Source organism: Hemiscyllium ocellatum, chromosome 3 (assembly GCF_020745735.1).
Source record: "Hemiscyllium ocellatum isolate sHemOce1 chromosome 3, sHemOce1.pat.X.cur, whole genome shotgun sequence".
Lineage (NCBI taxonomy): Eukaryota > Metazoa > Chordata > Chondrichthyes > Orectolobiformes > Hemiscylliidae > Hemiscyllium > Hemiscyllium ocellatum.
Genome location: NC_083403.1, coordinates 34,100,628 through 34,121,385, shown reverse-complemented (window position 1 = coordinate 34,121,385; position 20,758 = coordinate 34,100,628). Strand labels below are relative to the sequence as shown.

At 38.5% G+C, this 20,758-nt stretch overlaps 1 protein-coding gene across 1 annotated transcript in view; it reads right to left on the bottom strand.

Annotated features, from left to right (window-relative positions):
- LOC132836977 (prolyl endopeptidase-like) overlaps positions 1-20,758 on the bottom strand; it is a 162,521-nt gene that overhangs the window by 8,704 nt on the left and 133,059 nt on the right. The window contains exons 12-13 of the mRNA XM_060856581.1: positions 17,118-17,212; positions 3,591-3,722 (exon numbers count right to left, since the gene is read on the bottom strand). Coding sequence (XP_060712564.1) covers positions 3,591-3,722; positions 17,118-17,212 — 227 coding nt within the window. The remainder of the gene's footprint in view (positions 1-3,590; positions 3,723-17,117; positions 17,213-20,758) is intronic.

Genomic DNA, 20,758 nt, shown 5'->3' with positions numbered 1-20,758 from the left:
CTACAAATGGGCCCCACCACCATGGATATATTTCCTTCCCCACCCCTATCCGCTTTCCACAAAGATCATTCCCTCCGCATCTACCAGGGCAGGTCCCCGCTCACTAACCTGCGCCCACACGTCCCCCTGATCTCCATCCAAGGCCCCAAAGGAGCCTTCAACACTCATGAAAGTTTCACGTGCACTTCCACACATCATTTATTGTATCCATTGCTCCCGATGCGGTCTCTCTACACTGGGGAGACTGGATGCCTTCTCGCAGAGTGTTTTAGAGGACATCTCTGGGACACCGCACAAATCAACTCCACCGCGTCCCTGGTCGAACATTTCAACTCCCCTCCCACTCTGCCGAGGACATGCAGGTCCTGGGCCTCCTCCATCGCCACTCCCCCACCACCTGACACCTGAAGGAAGACGCCAGAAGTCTTATCTTCTGTTTCGGGACCCTTCAACTCCAGGGCATCAATATAGACTTCACCAGTTTCCTCATTTCCCTTCCCTCCACCTTATCCAAGTTCCAACCTTCCAGGTCAGCAGTGTCCTCATGACCTATCCCACCTATCTGCTCCACCATCCTCTCTGACCTATCACCTTTACCCCCACCTCCATCCACCAACTGCACTCACAGCTACCTTCTCCCCAGCCCCAGCCCCCTCCCATTTATCTCTTCACCCCCAAGGATCCACCATCATTGCTAATGGAGGGCTCCAGCCCGAAATGTCGACTCTCCTGCTCCTCGGATGCTGCCTGACCTGCTGTGCTTTTCCAGCAACACACTGTCAACTCTGATCTCCAGCATCTGCAGACCTCATTGTACCCTCATGATTCAGTTATAGCACATTCTGAATTGTGCTGTCAGAACATATATATACACCCAGCTTCCAAGAAAACATTAAATTTGGTTATCACTGTAAGACAGTAATGAATGATAAATGACAGATGATGAACAATGAAAAACAAATTTGTAACATGAAAGACTTAATTTTTCATTAGTCCATTTTAAACACTAACTGTTTTCCTTTCCAGATCACAATGATTGCTCATGTTCTTTGGTTGCAATTTTTTGCCCACCTCAAGGTGCCCATATGTTATGGCAGTTATTGGCCTTTTTCTCAATTGTAGATGAGAAAGATAGCCTTGCAGGGGCAACAGGGATAGGTAACAAATGTGGCCTTTCCAATACTGCCTATATTTGTGAATAAATTTAAAAAGTAGCATTTCTGATCTCACCAAATAAATGATTTAGCAAAATTAACATCACTATGGTATCTGACCAGAAGTATGATATAGCTCTTTGGTGATATGCATATTGTTTGCACTTGTGACAAAACTCAAAGTCAGTTATTAAAGTTACAATTTTTGGTTTGTGTGAACTCTTTGTAAAATAAAAGCTGGCTTTAATATTGCAGAATGGCAGAGCTCTGCCTCTCCGCACAAAGTGTTTGTGAGTATTAAACAGGCTTCTGTTAATTCAACCTGCTAAGGTTTTTCTTTTTCCAATCACTCTTTGTATTGTTAGAAAGTATAATCATCAAGAGCACCTTACCATGGGAATCCCCTTCAATGCATTATATAACAATTAGTGATGGGTTGTATGAGACCACAAGAAATAGAAACAGAAGTGGCCATTTGGTCCCTAGAGTCTACTCTGCCATTCAATAAGATCATGGCCAATCCGGCATTCCTTGTATCCATGTTCCTGTCTTTTCCTCATAACCTTTGATTTCCTGACTGAGCAAGGATCTTTCTATCTCAGCCTTAAATATACTCAAGTACTCTCTGGCATGAAATTCCAAAGATTTACATCCCTCTGAAAGAAGAAATTTCTGCTCACCTCAGTCTTAAATTGGCTGCCCTTAATTCCAACTCTGCCCTTTGATTCAAGACTCTCCTATGATAAGAAGCATCATCTCAACATTTACCCTATCAAGCCCCTTAGAAATGCTATACATTTCAATGAGATCACCTCTCATTCTGCTAAACTCTAATGAGTCACAACCTGTTTAATCTTTGCTTATAAGACTGGTTCATACTGGGGAGCAATCTAGTGAACCTTCTCTGAAATGTGTTCAATGAAATAATATATTTCCTTAAATAAGGGGACCAAAACTGCTCACAGTTCTCCAGATGTAGTCTCACCAGCACACTGTACAGTAAGACTTCCTTATTTTTATTCCCCAATTCTGTTGAGATAAGGACCAACATTTCATTAGCTTTGTGATTATCTGATGCACCTCTGCGCTAGCTTTGTGTTTCACCCACAAGTATCCCCAAGCCCCTTTGTGTTCCACCTTTCTGTAATTTTTCTCCATTTAAATAATACTGTTTTTTTATTATCCCTTCCAAAATGAACAACTTCACATTGTACCACATAGGTTTAAAAAGTTGGCAAATGGAGTACTATCAATATCTCTCTGTAAACTGTTTGTATCCCTGTCACAACCTGCCTTTCTATCTATTTGTGTATCGTCTGCAAATATGCTAACAAGTACATTTGTTTCCTTCCTCAAAATCACTAATATATATTATAAAAGGTAGCAGTCCCAGACGAACCTCACTCATCAGGTGTCACTAACCTGAAAAGGAATACTTATTGTACACTCACTGTTTCCTGCTCAATAGCCAATTCTCTATTTATGCCAGTACACTACCCCCAACAGCTTGTGCTCTTACATTGTGACTTAAACTTTTTTGGAGATACCCTGTTAAGCATCTTCTAGAAATCCACATGTATTGCCTCTATCCACTCTGGTTGAGACTTCCCCGAAAAACTCTAATAAATTAGTCTGACATGATTTCCTTTTTGTGAAGCTACACTGACTGTGCTTGAATAGATTATGATTTTCCAAACGTTCTGCTTTTATTTCCTTAATAATTCATAGGAGTCCCAACAGTGAAGATACAGGCCATTCAGCCTTTTGAGTCTGCACTGACCCATCAAAGAGCACCCCACATGAAAAGTAACATGAGAATCCACTGTGATAAAATAATGGAGTAATACTTAAAAATAAAACTTGCTATAAAATCATATAAATTGTAGCTTTCTTTGTAAAGTTTTTTTGCGCTTCATTCCTCATGAATGCATGACAAATAAGCTTTGATTTTATGTCTTTTTTTTAAGCAATTTGTATGTTCTGTACTGCCAAGCAATTAATAGCAAAATGAAGTAACAGCATTACTGTATATGGGTTGAAGACAAAAACAGAAAACCCCTGGAAGTATTCAGCAAGTCAGACAGCATCACAAGTCAATGTTTTACAGCTGAACCCTTTCTCAGAACAGAGGTTTGGATAAAACTTATTTTTATGTCCTGTAATTGCACAATGTGATTCAATTAATTGGAAGAAAAAATGTCTCAATTCAATGTTATGGATACCTTGATGAATTTGAATTTGAGTAATAAAGCATTCCCAAAAAAGGTTACGAGGAGCTGACAAACAATAAACCATGCTCACTACTGCTCTTTCACCCTTCCTCCTCAAGCTATGCCTTGAAGTCCCTGTAGTTTGTATTAGAACAGTAACAGTTATCATTCTTTATTTACCAAATACATGTTTTGAATTAACATATAAAAAGTCACACCAACATACCCACTAATAGACCACCATTAGAGCCCCCATTAATGGTCAGTTTCTTTGAATTAGTGTAGCCCTTTTCGATGAGAACTTCAGCAGCTCGTTGAAAGTCATCAAAGCAATTTTGCTTCTTTTCCAGCATACCTCCTACAAAGAGGGCACAGATTGATTTTAGTTAAAATGCTATAATCATTTGAATAGTTTCAAATAGTCAAGTCAACACTATTTCAGTAATTAATTAAATGACAGATGTTATCCATTTACAATTTATCCTGCCACTCTACATCAGAATTGACAAGAACTGAAGTATACAACATAATGAAACACTTTGACATCTTCCTTCCCTAAAGTGACAAAATACACCTTACAAGAGACATGAATAGGCAGAGAATAGAGGGATATGGACGATGTGTAGGGAATGGGATTAAAGTAGCACCATGATCGAAGGAGGGCCGAAGGGCCAGTTCCTATGCTGTACCGTTCTATGGTCTATCTCAAAGATAATAGATATGCAAGGTGCTAATAGAAGGAACCCTGTAATAGTCTCTATTAAGAGAGACAAAGTCTTTGACAAATTAATGGGACTAAAAGCAGACAAGTCATCAAAACCTGATGGGTTTTAAAGGAAGTGACTGCAGAGATAGTGGAGGCATTGGTTGAAATATTCCATAGAAACATAGAAGAGCAGGAGTAGGCCATTTGACCCCTTGAGCTGAAAATGTGTTGCTGGTTAAAGCGCAGGTCAGGCAGCATCCAAGGAACAGGAAGTTCGACGTTTCAGGCATAAGCCCTTCATCAGGAATGAGGAAAGTGTGTCCAGCAGGCTAAGATAACAGAGGAGATGACCTGGGGGGTGCAGTGAGAGAAAGACTCACTGAAATCCTTGTAGAGGGAGGAAGAGAGCTTCTTCAAGGAGGGCATCCTTGCAAGAGGATTCGCAGTAGGTTAAAATCTTCGAGGAAAAAGTGAGGTCTGCAGATGCTGGAGATCAGAGCTGAAAATGTGTTGCTGGTTAAAGCGCAGCAGGTCAGGCAGCATCCAAGGAACAGGTCATACAATAGGAGATCATGGTATTGAGGATTGCTCATTATGCAGGAGACAGAACATCAGGATTAATGGGTGTTTTTTAGGTTGTAAAGTCAAGGATCCCATGAGGAGCAGTCCTAGGCCCTCAATTATTTCCATCTGCAATAACAACTTAGATGAGGGACAATGTGTAATGTATCCTAATTTGCTGATAAAACAAATGGGTGAGAAGGCATGCTGTGATGAGGACATAAGAAATCTTCAAGGGTATATATATTTTATATATATATACATATACATATACACACACACACACACACACACACACACACACACAAACACATTTAGAAGATGGAGTTTAATGTTGGAAAATGTGAGGTCATCCAATTTAAAAGGACAAATCAAACAATTATTATTTAAATGGAGAGAGGTTTCAAATGTGAAATGCAGAGGTGCCTGGGTATTATTATGCATGAAACACAAAACAATAGCATGCATGTAATTATGTAGTAATTAAAGCAATAACTAAGGTGGCAAATGGAGTTTTGACCTTTTTTGCTAGGGTATTGGAGTTTAAATGTCGGGAAGTCTTGCTGTAACTGTGCAGTGTGTTCGTGAGTTTCGGTACCTGTTTTTAAGATAGAATGTAGTGGAGTTAGAGGCAGTTAAAAAGAGATTCAGCAGCCTGATTTCTGGGGTAAAAAGGTTGACTTACTAAGAATGACAAAACAGCCCAGACTCTTACTCATTAGAGTTTAGAAGAAAAAGTTTAGAAGAGAGTTGATTTTATTGAAACACAAGATTCTGAGGGGACTTGACAGGGTAGATGTTGGGAAGATGTTTCCAACTGTGGGAGAATTTTAAATTAGGGAACACAATTACAAAATAAGGACGTTCATTTAAAACTGAGATGCAAAGGATTGTTTTCCCTCAGAGGATAGCAAATGTCTGGAATTCTGTAACCTAGAGAATTGTGGAAACTAGTTCACTAAAAGTATTTAAAAAGGTGGTAGCCATATTTTTGTTGAGGGCCAGGAGGCATTCACATAAAAGAAGAGTTAATGCCCTGGTAGATCAAACATTACCTTAATAAATGGTGGGTTAGGCTTGAGGGTTCGAATGGCTTACTCTAGCTCCTATTTCTTACCTTCTTTAGAATCTAGTAAAAAAAATCCCATTTACCCAGCTTATCGTCATAAGAGAAGTTACTAATTCCAGGTCCATCTCAATAAACTTATTTTTCAACCTCATTCTTTCCAAGTTAAGCAGTTCAATATTGGACACAACTTTCCAACAAATGATTTGCATACATTTAGCACTAACTTTTCTATCCATTTGTTATTTTAGAAAACATAGATTGCCATATTTTATGTGCAGTCTTATCAACATCCCCATGTTTTTAATTTCTTTTAAAAATCTAAGCCTTTTAACATTTAGAGTGCTTCTGCTGAACTCCATTAGTTTGGCAGTTGGAATTAGATGGTGTTAGATTGTGGCTATTGTTATAGCCACATGTAACTGACATAAACTCATTTAATGCAGGTATAGATGGAACCATATACCAGATGAATATATTTACTTAACAAATTCCATCCTACGTTCAGTAATAATGGGAATACAGCATCCATAAGGAAAAACAAGGTAGAAGAACAAATGCAAATGCTCTGTAAATATGAGCATTGACATTGCACATCCAATAACTGCACTGATTATTCAGTTTATTTACTTTCTAATCGGAGATGAGTTTATTAAAGTGTGGATTCCCAAGTAGCCACATGTGGCAAATAACTATTGTATTAGGCAACACTGTTTCATATAACACCTCTATTTGGAACTAGGATCATGATGTGAAGGATCTCCTGTTATTAGTCCTAAATTTAAGTACTTGCCCATTTCAACCATGACATCCTATCATGGTTAGGCTTAAAATAATATTTTAAATTAACTAACTTAAATACGGTGTAAGTCTCAAAAGAACATGGATATTGGTGTCCAAGAGGCTATGTAACTAGACGGCATTACAGCTGAACCACTGAGTCTGTGAATATCATGTTTTGGGGAAAACCTACAGCTCAAAATCCACATCCTCCCAACCAGCCTATTCTATCACTCAGATTGAGAAGCATACCTCTCCTCAGAGGACAGATCAGACTCCATCCATGTTCTCAGCAACAGCTGTAGCCTCCTTACCAGCAAAAGTGGCTCGCTCTGGGGTACTCCACGTATAACCAAAAATTGGTAAGGAAGATGAGCTGAGCCATTTGGAATGAGGCCCAAATGTGACAGATTCCAGTCTGTACAGCTGGTTTCAGTTATACACATCTTCAACTAAGCCAAAAGAATGAACTTGATCCTTGTGTCTCCCTAACACCACATAGTTTGACTGTTTTAATAAGATAGATCTTTTCTTCCTTAAAACAAAATTAAGACTTAGCTATGGCAAATGGAGTAACGTATCACAAGTGAATTCACAGTATTTTCATCTATTAATATTAGACTTCTATTGTTCTTCAATAAAATTATATTGCATTATGGTCTATTCTATGCTCACAAGTCTGAGTTTCTGCAGCCTCTCCTCATACCTTATATAGCTGACAATAGGGATCAGTTTCTCACTTCTTTACCGACTGCATCCAGAAACTGAATAGCTCAGTGTCCAAAATTGGATAAAGCTGTGATCTGAACAAAGCTTTGAACAATTTGGATACGGCCTCCTTTGTCATTTCCATTGTTTTGATTATTAGTTCAAGATTATGTTGGCTTTGTCGATTTCTGTTTTGCATTAGTTAGAAACATTGAACTTCAAGTCAACTACGCAGATGGTTCCCATTTAGCTTCATATTCAGCCATTTCAACTGGAACATATGTATTCTTCCGCTTCTATATACACTGTATGAAGTTGCCTAAATATAAATGTCAAATTTCCTCTCATTGTGATATATTTCATTTGCTCTTTGTTCCTCCACCCAGCACTTTACATTTCTCTACATTAAATCTTATCCAATATTTATCTATCTACTCCATAATCTAACATTGCTTTTCTGTGCTTACTGTCCAAACTCTTCACAATAATCATCCCTTTAATTTGAGTGCAAATATTGACATTAAATTAGAAGTAGGCCACTTCAAGCCTGCTCCTCCATTCAACACAATCATGCCTTATCAGATTTAGCTTTCACTCCAGGTTTCTGTCTATCCAGGTATCCTTTCTCCCTTTGTTTATCAAGGATCAACATTTATCTTAAAAATATTCAAAAATTCTGTCCCCATCCACCTTTTGAGGGACAGAGGTCCAAAGACTCAATCCTATGTGGAAAGAAATCTCCATCTCCATTTTAAATGGGTGTCACCTTATTTTTAAACTTTGACCCTATTTCAAGAGAAAATATCCTCTCCAAATCCACAATGTTTTGTCCCCTCAGGGTCTTGTTTCAATCAAATCACTCTACAGCACTTGGGGTGAAAGGGATCAAAGGATATAGGGGAACAACAGGAACAGGCTTTGGAATTGGGTGATCAGCTATGATCATAACTAATAGCAGAGCAGGCTTGAAGGCCAAATTGCCTACATGTACACCTAATTTCTATGTCACATCTTACACTTCTAAAATCTAAAGCCCAACCTTTCACATGGGACAACCTGCTTATTGCAGGTAATTCCCCAATAAACCTTGTCTGAACTACTTCCAATGCATTTTTATCCTTCTTAAAATGGGAAGTCCAACATTATATTTCAGATATTGTTTCGTCAATGCCATGTATAATTGAAGCATAACCTCCCTTTTCTGCATTCAGTTCTTCTCACAATAAATAATAATATTCTATTTATGTTGCTAAATACTTGCTACACACTAATATTTTATGACTCAGACACGGTCATCCAGTACCCTCTGCATCTCAAAACTCAGCAATCTCTGACCATTGCAATAATATGCTTATTCATTCCTCTTGCCAAGGTGGAAAATTTCACATTTTCCCATAATATACTGCATTTGCTAAATCTGTGCTCACTCACCTATTCCATTTATATTTTTTCATAGTCACAACTTATTTTCCTACCTGTCTTTGCGTCATCAACAAATTTAGCAGACATACCTTCAGTTGCTTCATCTGAATCATTTATATAAATAGAAAGAATTGAGAGCCCATCACTGAACCCTTTGGCACACCATTTGTTATGTCTTGCCAACCAGAAAATTACTCATTTATGCTTGCTCTTTGTAGTAACAAGGGTTGAAAATGTGTTGCTGGAAAAGCGCAGCAGGTCAGGCAGCATCCAAGGAACAGGAAATTCGACTTTTCGGTCATAAGCCCTTCATCAGGAAACCTGTTAATGTTTCGGGCCGGGTAAGGAAGGGTCAATCAAACAGAAATGTTAACTCAGAAACAGAATAGTGTTTGTCATCCTAAGCATTGATTAGCAGTGATAATCCTCAGTCAGGGATCAAGAGTAACAAGAGTACAAATCCAACTCTTCACATACAGGCAGTGCCAGGGTTATAAATGGGTTCCATTCTTGAATATATTCTTAAGTCAATTCGTATTCAAGTCAGAACACAATACAGCACAATATAGAACAGTGAGTACCAGAAAACATTCTCAGGTTAGATCTAAAAACATCGGATTTCACTGATGAGTAAGAGCATTCCTGAGTTGGATGTTCATATATCGGGGACACCCTGTACATATATTGAGAAAAGCAATTGCCCCAATAATGATCCCTGACTGAGGATTATCACTGCTAATCAATGCTTAGGATGACAAACACTATTCTGTTTCTGAGTTAACATTTCTGTTTGATTGACCCTTCCATACCCGGCCCGAAACATTAACGGATTTCTCGCCACAGATGCTGCCAGACCTGCTGAGCTTTTCAAAAAAGATGTTTGTGTTTCTGATTTCCAGCATGTGCAGTTTCTTTATTTTTTATTATTATGTTTATGTTCTTTTTACTCAAATTATGCAGTTGTTGGAGAACTTAGAGCTGAACATTCAATACTTTATCACCTTTTAAAGTTTCTGCTCCATTAGTGTGTAGAAAGCATTTTGCCAATTGTCTATTGCCAATTTTTCAAAATGTTTCTAATGGGCAATATCAATAAAATTAGTCATGCTGTTACAACTTCAATTCTAGTGTGTCCTATCATAAAATTCAAGCTAAATATTTTACTTTAAAAACACGCAAGATTAGAGTAATTATGCCACATTATAATGTTAAATAAAGCCCTAAAATGAAATGTTTCCAGTTTGAATTGCATTTACTGAAAAGTATGTCAGCTATAAATGTATATCTTTATATGGTGTTAAAGGGATTAAACACTACTTCCAACTTGACTTTTGATGGTATATTTTATCATTCCAGAAAATTGAAATATGATGTCTCCTACCCAGTTACTAGTTTTAATTAATGTTTTGCTCATTTACTTTATTCTGTTGGAGCTGTGTTTAATTATAAAGGGACAGTGCTCAGTAGCAATAATTACTACTTTATTTTGTCAGCAGTAACCTGGCAGTAAGCATACGTCAACATTACTGCAGGATAAGCTAGCATTTGTATCTTAAATACAGTATCATGCTTTATGTACCCAAAATAACAGCACAAATGACTCACAGCATTAAAAAGAACCATCTCAAACTGAAAGGCCATTAGAGTTTAATAGAATAGAGAATTTTTAAGTCAAGTTACTAATCCACACCTGTCCCAATTCAACTTGCATGCATCTCCATAATGTTCTCCATCTCTCTACCGACCTCAATCCATTTGCTGCTGAAATCTATATTAATGCCTTTTTAACCTCTGGAATTAACTATTCCAATGGATCCAGTATTAACTTTCCATGTTTCACCCTCAGTGCTATATTTCAATCAAAGTAGTGCTGACTACCTTTCATCATTTTTGTGAGAAGATTTATAGCTCGGGTGCTCGTTGTTGTGGTTCTGTTCGCCGAGCTGGGAGTTTTTCTTGCAAACGTTTCGTCCCCTTTCTAGGTGACATCTTCAGTGCTTGGGAGCCTCCTGTGAAGCGCTTCTGTGCTGATTCCTCTGGCATTTATACTGGTTTGAATCTGCCGCTTCCAATTGTCAGTTGCTGTCCGCTGCAGTGGTCGGTATATAGAGTCTAGTTCGATGTGTCTGTTGATAGAATTTGTGGATGAGTGCCATGCCTCTAGGAATCCCCTGGCTGTTCTCTGTTTGGCCTGCCCTATAATAGTGGTGTTGTCCCAATCGAATTCGTGTTGTTTGTCATCTGAGTGTATGGCTACTAAGGATAGCTGGTCGTGTCGTTTCGTGGCTAGTTTGTGTTCATGGATGCGGGTTGTTAGCTGTCTTCCTGTTTGTCCTATGTAGTGTTTTGTGCAGTCCTTGCATGGCATGTCCTCCCATGCAAGGACTGCACAAAACACTACATAGGACAAACAGGAAGACAGCTAACAACCCGCATCCATGAACACCAACTAGCCACGAAACGACACGACCAGCTATCCTTAGTAGCCATACACTCAGATGACAAACAACACAAATTCAATTGGGACAACACCACTATTATAGGGCAGGCCAAACAGAGAATGGCCAGGGAATTCCTAGAGGCATGGCACTCATCCACAAATTCTATCAACTGACACATCGAACTAGACCCTATATACCGACCACTGCAGCGGACAGCAACTGACAATCGGAAGCGGCAGATTCAAACCAGTATAAATGCCGGAGGAATCAGCACAGAAGCGCTTCACAGGAGGCTATCTTTCATCAATTGCATCTGATAATCCTGGTTGCTCAATGATTCAAATTTAGCATTTTTACTTTCATAGCTTCTCCCCTTCTCTGCAACCTACTTCAGTCCTACAAAACAATCCTTCAAACTTCCAGTTTCTCTAACTCTGTCCCCCTCAACAAACCCCATCACTCATCCCAATATTGTCAGCTGTGAATAAACAGCCACACTTTGCCTCAGTCAGGAGGTTATGGAATCAAGCCTCTTTTCGAAGAGAGCTAAACATCAATTCTAAAAAAATAGTTATGAAGCACAGATAATAGCCCTTCCTCCCAACTAGTTCCTGCCGACCAGCTTTCTTAAACTGAACTTGTCCCGTTCATGTGCATTTGGTCCTTATTCCTCTAAACTTTTCCTATCCATGTACCTGTCCAAATATCTCTTAAATGTTGTAACTGTACTTGCCACGACCACTTCCTTTGACAGTTCATTCTATATATGCACCACCTGGTGTGTGAAGAAGTTGCACCTCAGGACCCTTTTAAATCTTTCCCCTTAAACATATGCCCTCTAGTTTTAGACTCTGCTACCCTATGGAAAAGACCTAGGCTACTCACCTTATTTATATCCTTCATGATTTTATAAACCTCTAAGGTTAACCCTCAGCCTCCTAATGATCAAGGAATAAATGTCCCAGTCTATCTAATTTCTCTTTATAATTCAAACCCTCCAGTCTCAGTAACATCCTTGTAAATCTTTTTTGCACCACCCTTTCCAGTTTAATAACATCTTTCCTATAAATAGATGACCAGAATTATATGCAATACTCCAAATGTGGCCTTACCAATGTCTTCTATATCCGTAATGTGATATCCCAACTCCTGTACTCAAGGCTCTAATTGATGAAGTCAAGCATGCTAAATACCTTCTTCACTATCCTGTCTACCTGTGATGCCACTTTCAAGGAACTATGTACCTGCCATCACCACCACCCCCCCCCCCCCCCCCCCCAGGTTTCTCTGTTTGATAACACTCCCCAGGGCCCTACCATTAACTAAGCAAGTCCTCCACTGGATTTTCTTACGGAACTGCAATACCCCGCATTTTTCTAAATTAAACTCCATTTGCCATTCCTCGGCTCACTGGGCTAGTTGATCAAGATCCCTTTGTACTCATAGATAATAGTGTTCGCTGTCTACTATGCCACCAATTTTGGTGTCATCCGCTAACTTACTGACCATGCTTCTCATATTCTTGTCCAATTCATTTATACAAATGATGAATAACAATGGACTCAGCATCGATCCTTGCGGCACACTACAGGTCACAGACCTCTAGTCGGAACAACCGCCATCTGTAACCAGCCTCTGACCCCTACCATCAAGACAATTTTCTATCCAATTGACTAGCTCTCTCTGGATCCCAAGTGATCTATCCCTACTAACCAGTCTACCACACAGATCCTTGTAAAAGGCCTTGCTAAAGTCTATATAGATAAAGCCTACCGCTCTTCATTATCTTCTATCTACCTCTTGAAGACAACTCAGTCAAGTTTGACAGACATTATTTCCCACATAAAGCAGCACGATGACTATCCCTAGTTAGTTTTTGCATTTCCAAATGCATGTAGATCTTGTCTCTCAGAATCTCATCCAATAATTTACCCACCACTGATGTCAGACTCACAGGTCTATAGTTCACTGGCTTTTCCTAATAGTCTTTCATAAATAATAGCACATTAGCCACTCTCGAGTCTTCTGGCAGCTCACCCACGGCCATCAATGATACAAATATCTCTGCTTGGGACCCCATAATTTCTTTCCTAGCTTCCTGGGTTAAACTTGATCAAGTCCTGAGGATTTCTCTACCTTTATGCATTATAAGACCTCCTGCAGATCCTCTTTTGTAACGTGGACTCTTTTCAAGACATCATTATTTATTTTAGAGTTCTCTAGATTAGATTAGACTTACAGTGTGGAAACAGGCCCATCGGCCCAACAAGTCCACACCGACCCGCCGAAGCACAACCCACCCATACCCCTACATTTACCCCTTACCTAACACTACGGGCAATTTAGCATGGCCAATTCACCTGACCCGCACATCTTTGGACTGTGGGAGGAAACCGGAGCACCCGGAGGAAACCCACGCAGACACGGGGAGAACGTGCAAACTCCACACAGTTGCCTGAGTCGGGAATTGAACCCGGGTCTCAGGCGCTGTGAGGCAGCAGTGCTAACCACTGTGCCACCGTCTAGCTTTCGTGTCTTTCTCTATAGTAAATACTGACATGAAATATTTGTTAAGGATCCCACCCTCTCCTGAGGTTCCACATGTTGATGGCCTTGTTGATCTTTAAGGAGCCCTATTCTCTCCCTAGTCACTCTTTTGCACTTAATACACCTGTAGAATCTCTTTGGATTTTCTTTAACTTTATCTGCCCAAGCTCTCTCATGCCCTTTTTTTGCCCTCCTGATTTCCTCTTAAGTGTACTCCTACACCCCCTACACTCCAAGGGATTGACTGGAGCTATCTGTAACTGACATATATGCCTCCTTCTTTTTCTTGACCAGAGCCTCAATAACCCTGGTAATCTAGTGTTTCTTGCTCCTTTTGCACTTTATACTAGCAGGAACATTCTCTCCCTGAACTTTTATTATCTCGTTTTTGAAAGCCTCCCACCTGCCTGATGTCCCTTCACCTGTGAACAGCCTCCCCAATCAACTTTTGAAAGTTCCTGTGTAATACCAAAATCTGCCTAGTTCAGAACTTTAACTTTCCATAGTACTTAAAAAACAATAAAATCATGGTCACTGGTCCAAAAGTGCTCCCCTATTAATATCTTGTCCTGCCTCATTTCCCAGGTGGTCAAGTTTAGCCCCTCTCTAGTTGTGTCATCTACATATTGATTGAGAAAGTTTTCTTGAACACATTTAACAAATTCCTCCATATCTAAGCACTTAAGACAATGGCAGTCTCAGTCTATGTTTGGAAAGTTAAAATTTCCCTATTATTACAACTTTATTATTCTTACTGCTCGCTGCGATTTGGCAGCTGGTAGCTGGTAATCAAATAGCTAATGAAGTTGTGGAATAAGATACTTAGCTTTGAACGCAAACAGAAGCAATTTTTATGGAAGAGGGGACTGAATTACATGGAGTAAGTATGAATGGAAAACAAGAGGTCTGAATGAACAATACTTCTAAACTAAATTATTTGATCATCCAGTTTTGCATAAGATAATCAATGACAGCCAAATGTTCTGTTGATAACAAGTCATGTTCATGAAAGTTGTACTATTTGTACTCCTATGAACAGGAGTAGGCCATTCATTCACTCAAACGTGTTCCTCTATTCAATGATATCATGCCTGATCTGTGGCCTAAGTCCATGTACCTGCCTTTGGCCCATACCCCTTAATACCTTTGCTTAACATAAATTCATCTATCTCAGAATTAAAATCAACCATTAGCATCCATTGCCATTTGTGGAAGAGAGTTCCAAAATCTACAACCCTGTCTGGGTAGAACTGCTTCCTAACATCTCTCCTGAGCACTGTGATCCTAACTCTCAGACTATATCCCTTCTAGAACCCTTGACAGTGGAAATAATTTTAAAATAATTTAACTTCATCTGTCTTTTCCTGTTAATATCTGATGAGACTTCGATCAGATCAACCTTTAACCTTCTAAATTATAGAGAGAATAGGCCTCTCCTCATTACTGAACCCCTGAAATCCAGATATCATTGGGCTTAATGGCTATTTTCTAGTTCTAAGATAGTGCTGCCTGAATTGTTTTTTAATTTGAAAGAACAAACAAAGCCCAACCCATTGAATAACTGCATCCAAATTTGGAAGATTATAATCTTACACTATTCAAATATGTTTACTATTTTTGACAGAAACATGAATAATTTAGTTTGTTGGTTACTATTTGCCAGAGAACGTTATAAATTATTTGTTCAAATAAGTACACAACTGCTAATATCCTTGCTACATGTGACAAGTTATTTATTTGAAATGCTCAATGATTTCACAGTGGCAGAACAATTAGAACATTGAAGCATACCATTAAATTGATTTTCCATTAAAACACTGCACAATAAATTGAAATATAATAAGAGATGGAAGGTCCAATGATAGACAAAATGCTATAGGATTACAGGAATTGTTGTGAGGAGGCAATTGCATAATGATAATATCATTGGACCTGGATGTCATATAGGACATCATGCTAATTCTTTGGAGACACAAACTCAAATCCACTATGGCACCTGGTGTAATTTAGACTCAATTACTCAAATCTGTTATAAAACTAATGATTATAAAACTATACATTGTCATAAAAACCCATTGGGTTCACTAACATACTTCTGGCATCTGATCTACATGTGACTCACAGCCATGCTATTGCTTGTTAACTACCTTCTGAATGGTCGAGCAAGTCACTTAGTTCACAGTCAATGCAGGGCAACAAATTCCAGTGACACCCATAAAGCAAGAAAGAATTCATGAGTAAACAATACTTTTACAAGTAGAAGTACATTAGGAAGGAAAACTTGCACTTGCTTACAGCCAATTAAAAAATAAATGGTGTCATTGTTGCACAGTAAGAAAGACACTATTAGCTAAAAACTATATTAGGAAAACAGTCAGTTGATCAGAAAACAAGCATTCAGACATAAGTAATTTAAAGTAAAAATGAAGCATAACTGCACAAATATAGGTTTATATATCAATTAGTAAATTCTAATGATTTAAGATTAAAAACTAACAGCCTAACAGAATTGACACAAATTTCTATTGTTAGGAATATGCCTAGTGACACTGCATCTGTACTATCTGCGCTTACCTGTATTACCATTTTAAATGAATATAGCTTGGCTGGTGATTCAATTATGTCCATTGCTCAATTAAAGTTGCAATAGATACTTTAATCAACCTATTTAGACACATTATGACACACTCATGAACCTGGACTCTCTGGCCCAGAGGTATGATACTACCACTATGCCACAAGGGCCCTTATGTAATATAAGTATAATTAGTAAAATAAATATAAATATATAAATCACAAATTCAAAAAGAATAAGTGTTCAACTAATAAACCAGCAATCAGAGGATACTGAGATATCAGTTACTTGATTGATATGTTCCAGAGCTTCTTATGTAGCTTTGGACAGTAAATACAGTTCCAGTATTCTAACAAACACAGGAACTATACTAAAATCAAAAGAAACAAAATGCTCATGGCATTTTAAAAAAATTGAATATTTAAAATTGAATATACTTTATTGTCATAATAGAGGCCATAAATGAAAATTTAAAAGCAGCATAGATATCTCAAAGAGTAGTGAGCATGGTTTTGGAAGTGATTCAATTTAGAAGTCATACAAATCTATTGAAATTCTTTGAGATGGTAATTGAACTTGTGGAAAAGATCATCTTGCAGCTACTTGGATCCTTGAAAGGTGCTTTCAGACGTAAAAGATTAAGAATCATGGGAAAGAAGACACATTATTTAGATAGATTTAGAACTGCTTCGCATAGAAGACATATTGGAATGTGAAAAATGTTCCACTGGGGGAATAATGGAATAAACTAGGTTTTACGCCAACCGCAACACACAAATAATGTTGAAAGTCATAGTCTAATACTTTCTAGTACCTGATAAACAATCAAGTTGACTTCACAATGAAAAATGAAAATTAAAGATTTGTCTAATATTCATGAGGTAAAAGAAAATAACTTTAAGTGTAAAGTTTGTATTCCATGTGCAGATGTATGTTGATCACCTTACCTTTGTGCCAGCTTTCTCCATATTCTCCTCCTCCTCTGATATTAGCAACAGCCAAAATACCACCCAGATGCCTCACAAAAATAAGCCTTGAAACACTGTAAAAGTTTAAAAGAAATGTCTTGTACAATAATATGAAGTGTTATTTTGAGAACTGATAGTTACATAAAAGCCATTCAACAAAATTTAATTTTAAAAAAAATTTGACAAATATTTTGCAAAAGATTTCGGAAAAGGAAACGTAACTCAAACCATAAATGGCTATATTAAAGTTACAATCACTGTGAAACAGTGTGTCCAAAACAAAACTGTTTAACTGATTCCCTGATAATTATTTAGGTTGCAACGACATGCTATATGGATTATAAGCTTCACATCTGATTCCAAATTTGCAAGCACACTAAGTCCAAACATTATTTGAACACCTGACTTCAAAGCTGAGGAAAAACCGGAGAAACTCAAGACACTTTTAATCTTAAAATAACTACTGAAAAAGTCTCTATCAAAACCCTAAATTAGACAAATAAGGTAAACTTAGAGCCTTTGGCATTGATCTTTAAGACCTTAAGACATAGGAGTGGAAGTAAGGCCATTTGGTCCATCGAGTCCACTCCGCCATTTAATCATGGCTGATGGACATTTCAACTCCACTTACCCACATTCTCCCCATAGCCCTTAATTCCTTGTGACATCAAGAATTTATCAATCTCTGCCTTCAAGACATTTAGCGTCCTGGCCTCCACTGTACTCCGCGGCAATGAATTCCACAGGCCCACCATTCTCTGGCTGAAGAAATGTCTCCGCATTTCTGTTCTGAATTGAACCCCTCTAATTTTAAGGCTGTGCACACGGGTCCTAGTCTCCCCGCCTAACGGAAACAATTTCTTAGCGTCCACCCTTTCCAAGCCATTGTCATTGTCTACAGGAATAATGCCAGAAGACTGGAGGATAGCAAATGTGGTTCCCCTATTCAAGAAGGGGAGTAGAGACAATCCTGGTAATTATAGACCAGTGAGCCTTACTTCAGTTGCTGCTAAAGTGTTGGAAAAGGTTATAAGAGATAGGATTTATAATCATCTAGAAAAGAATAATTTGATTAGGGATAGTCAGCACGGTTTTGTGAAGGGTAGGTCATGCCTCACAAACCTTATTGAGTTCTTTGAGAAGGTGACCAAACAGGTAGATGAGAGTAAACTGATCGATGTGGTGTATATGGATTTTAGCAAGGCCTTCGATAAGGTTCTCCACAGTAGGCTATTGTACAAAATGCGGAGGAATAGGATTGTGGGATATAGCAGTTTGGATCAGTAATTTGCTTGCTGAAAGAAGACAGAGGGTGTTGGAGTCCAGTTACCAGTGGTGTACCGCAAGGCTCAGTGTTCGGTCCACTGCTGTTCGCCATTTTTATAAATGACCTGGATGAGGGCGTAGAAGGGTGGGTTAGTAAATTTGCAGATGACACTAAGGTCGGTGGAGTTATGGGTAGTGACGATGGATGTTGTAGGTTACAGAGAGAGATAGATAAGCTGCAGAGCTGGGCTGGGAGGTGGCAAATGGAGTTTAATGTGGACAAGTGTGAGGAAATTCACTTTGGTCGGAGTAACCGGAATGCAAAGTACTGGGCTAATGGTAAGATTCTTGGTAGTGTAGATGAGCAGAGAGATCTCAGTGTCCAGGTACACAGATCCTTGAAAGTTGCCACCCAGGTTGACAGGGTTGTTAAGAAGGCATACAGTGTTTTAGCTTTTATTAATAGAGGGATCGAGTTCCTGAACCATGAAGTTATGCTACAGCTGTACAAAACTCTAGTGCAGCCACACTTGGAGTATTGTGTACAGTTCTGGTCACCGCATTATAAGGAGGATATGGAAGCTTTGGAAAGGGTGCAGAGGAGATTTACTAGGATGTTGCCTGGTATGGAGGGAAGGTCTTACGAGGAAAGGCTGAAGAACTTGAGGCTGTTTTCGTTAGAGAAAAGAAGGTTGAGAGGTGACTTAATAGAGACATAAGATAATCAGAGGATTAGATAGGGTGGACAAGGAGAACCTTTTTCCAAGAATGGTGATGGCGAGCACGAGGGGGCAACGCTTTAAATTGAGGGGTGATAGATATAGGACAGATGCTAGAGGTAGTTTCTTTACTCAGAGAGTAGTAAGGGTATGGAATGCTTTGCCTGCAACAGTAGTAGATTCGCCAATTTTAAGTACATTTAAATCATTGGACAAGCATATTGATGTACATGGAGTAGTGTAGGTCAGATGGGCTTCAGATTGGTATGACAGGTCAGCGCAATATTGAGGGCCCAAGGGCCTGTACTGAGCTGTAATGTTCTATTACTTCTTGGCATGCCAAGCAATGAGAACAAGGTTGTGTGGGGTACATCTTACATCTGGTGAAAAGATAGTTTAGGCCAGATCCAGGGAATAACCTTTTTTTAAAATACAGAATAATCAACAGTTCAAATACTCTTCTGGGTCAGTTTACAGATTCATTCAAGACTGAGTAAGATAATGTAATGGGAAGAAACACATGTCAACATTTTCTAGAAGTATGGATGACTGGCCTGGCTCACCTGCATGTGTCTAGTGACGAATGAACAAAGTACTTAAACACCAGCAGGCACTTAGAATATCCTGTAAATCAAGCTTTTCAAGATTGGGAGAGAAAAACTTAGAAAAAAATTGAAACAACTTTCTAATCTTTAACTGGAATCATATGACAACATCATTAATTAACACTTTCTTTCAAACACAAAAGTATCAAATTTGCATTATTTCACTAACAAATCATAAAACAATTATTGCTTGCATATCAAAGGAATTGCGTTAATCAAAATGCACCTCGACTTTCTGTTGATAGTATAATATGGAAGAAATATTTCTGCACAAGGAAGTGCTATGCAGTCTTTTGGTGATATTCCTAATGGACAGAATTGACAGATGGGAGAATATCACTGATGCTCATATCAGAAACTTTTAATAAGTTTCTCGAAAGATGATAGAATTTTTAAACTACCGTATATTTGTCGACTAAAATCAATGTTTATAATAACTTTACATATACACATAATGCATGCATTTATTTTTGTTCATAAAGGAAAACTTAATTTCAATGAACACATGACAGGAAATATGCAAGTACTGATAAGAAATCAAGTATAGTCTTTATAGTACTGAATGATCTTAATACATAAAATATACAGTCCAATGACCTTAAAACATTAGTAAAATCTGAGTTATTCACAGAAGTGCCACAAGAAACTTTTTATAGCTAACCTTAATTATAGTGTCAATGCCTGGATTATTCTTTCATTTATTTGTGTTGAAACTTTCACCAAAATAAAAGATTACTGATTCAAACCTCACTTTAGTCCTCGAATACATAATCCAGGTTGACACTTTTGGAAAAGTGGTATTGTGAAAGGTGCTAATTTTTTTGGATGGCAAATCAAACTGAGACCATACCACCTATTTGGTGGGGCAACAAGCTGTTAATAGTGCACTTTTGAAGAGGAGGATTTTTCCTCATGACCACGCTAAACTTTCTGCCACTTCGATTGAATCTATCACCCCATATTTTTGAACCCTCTGCCAAAGGGAACAGGCTCTTCGGTCTATGAGACGGCTATCTTTACCCCTCACAAT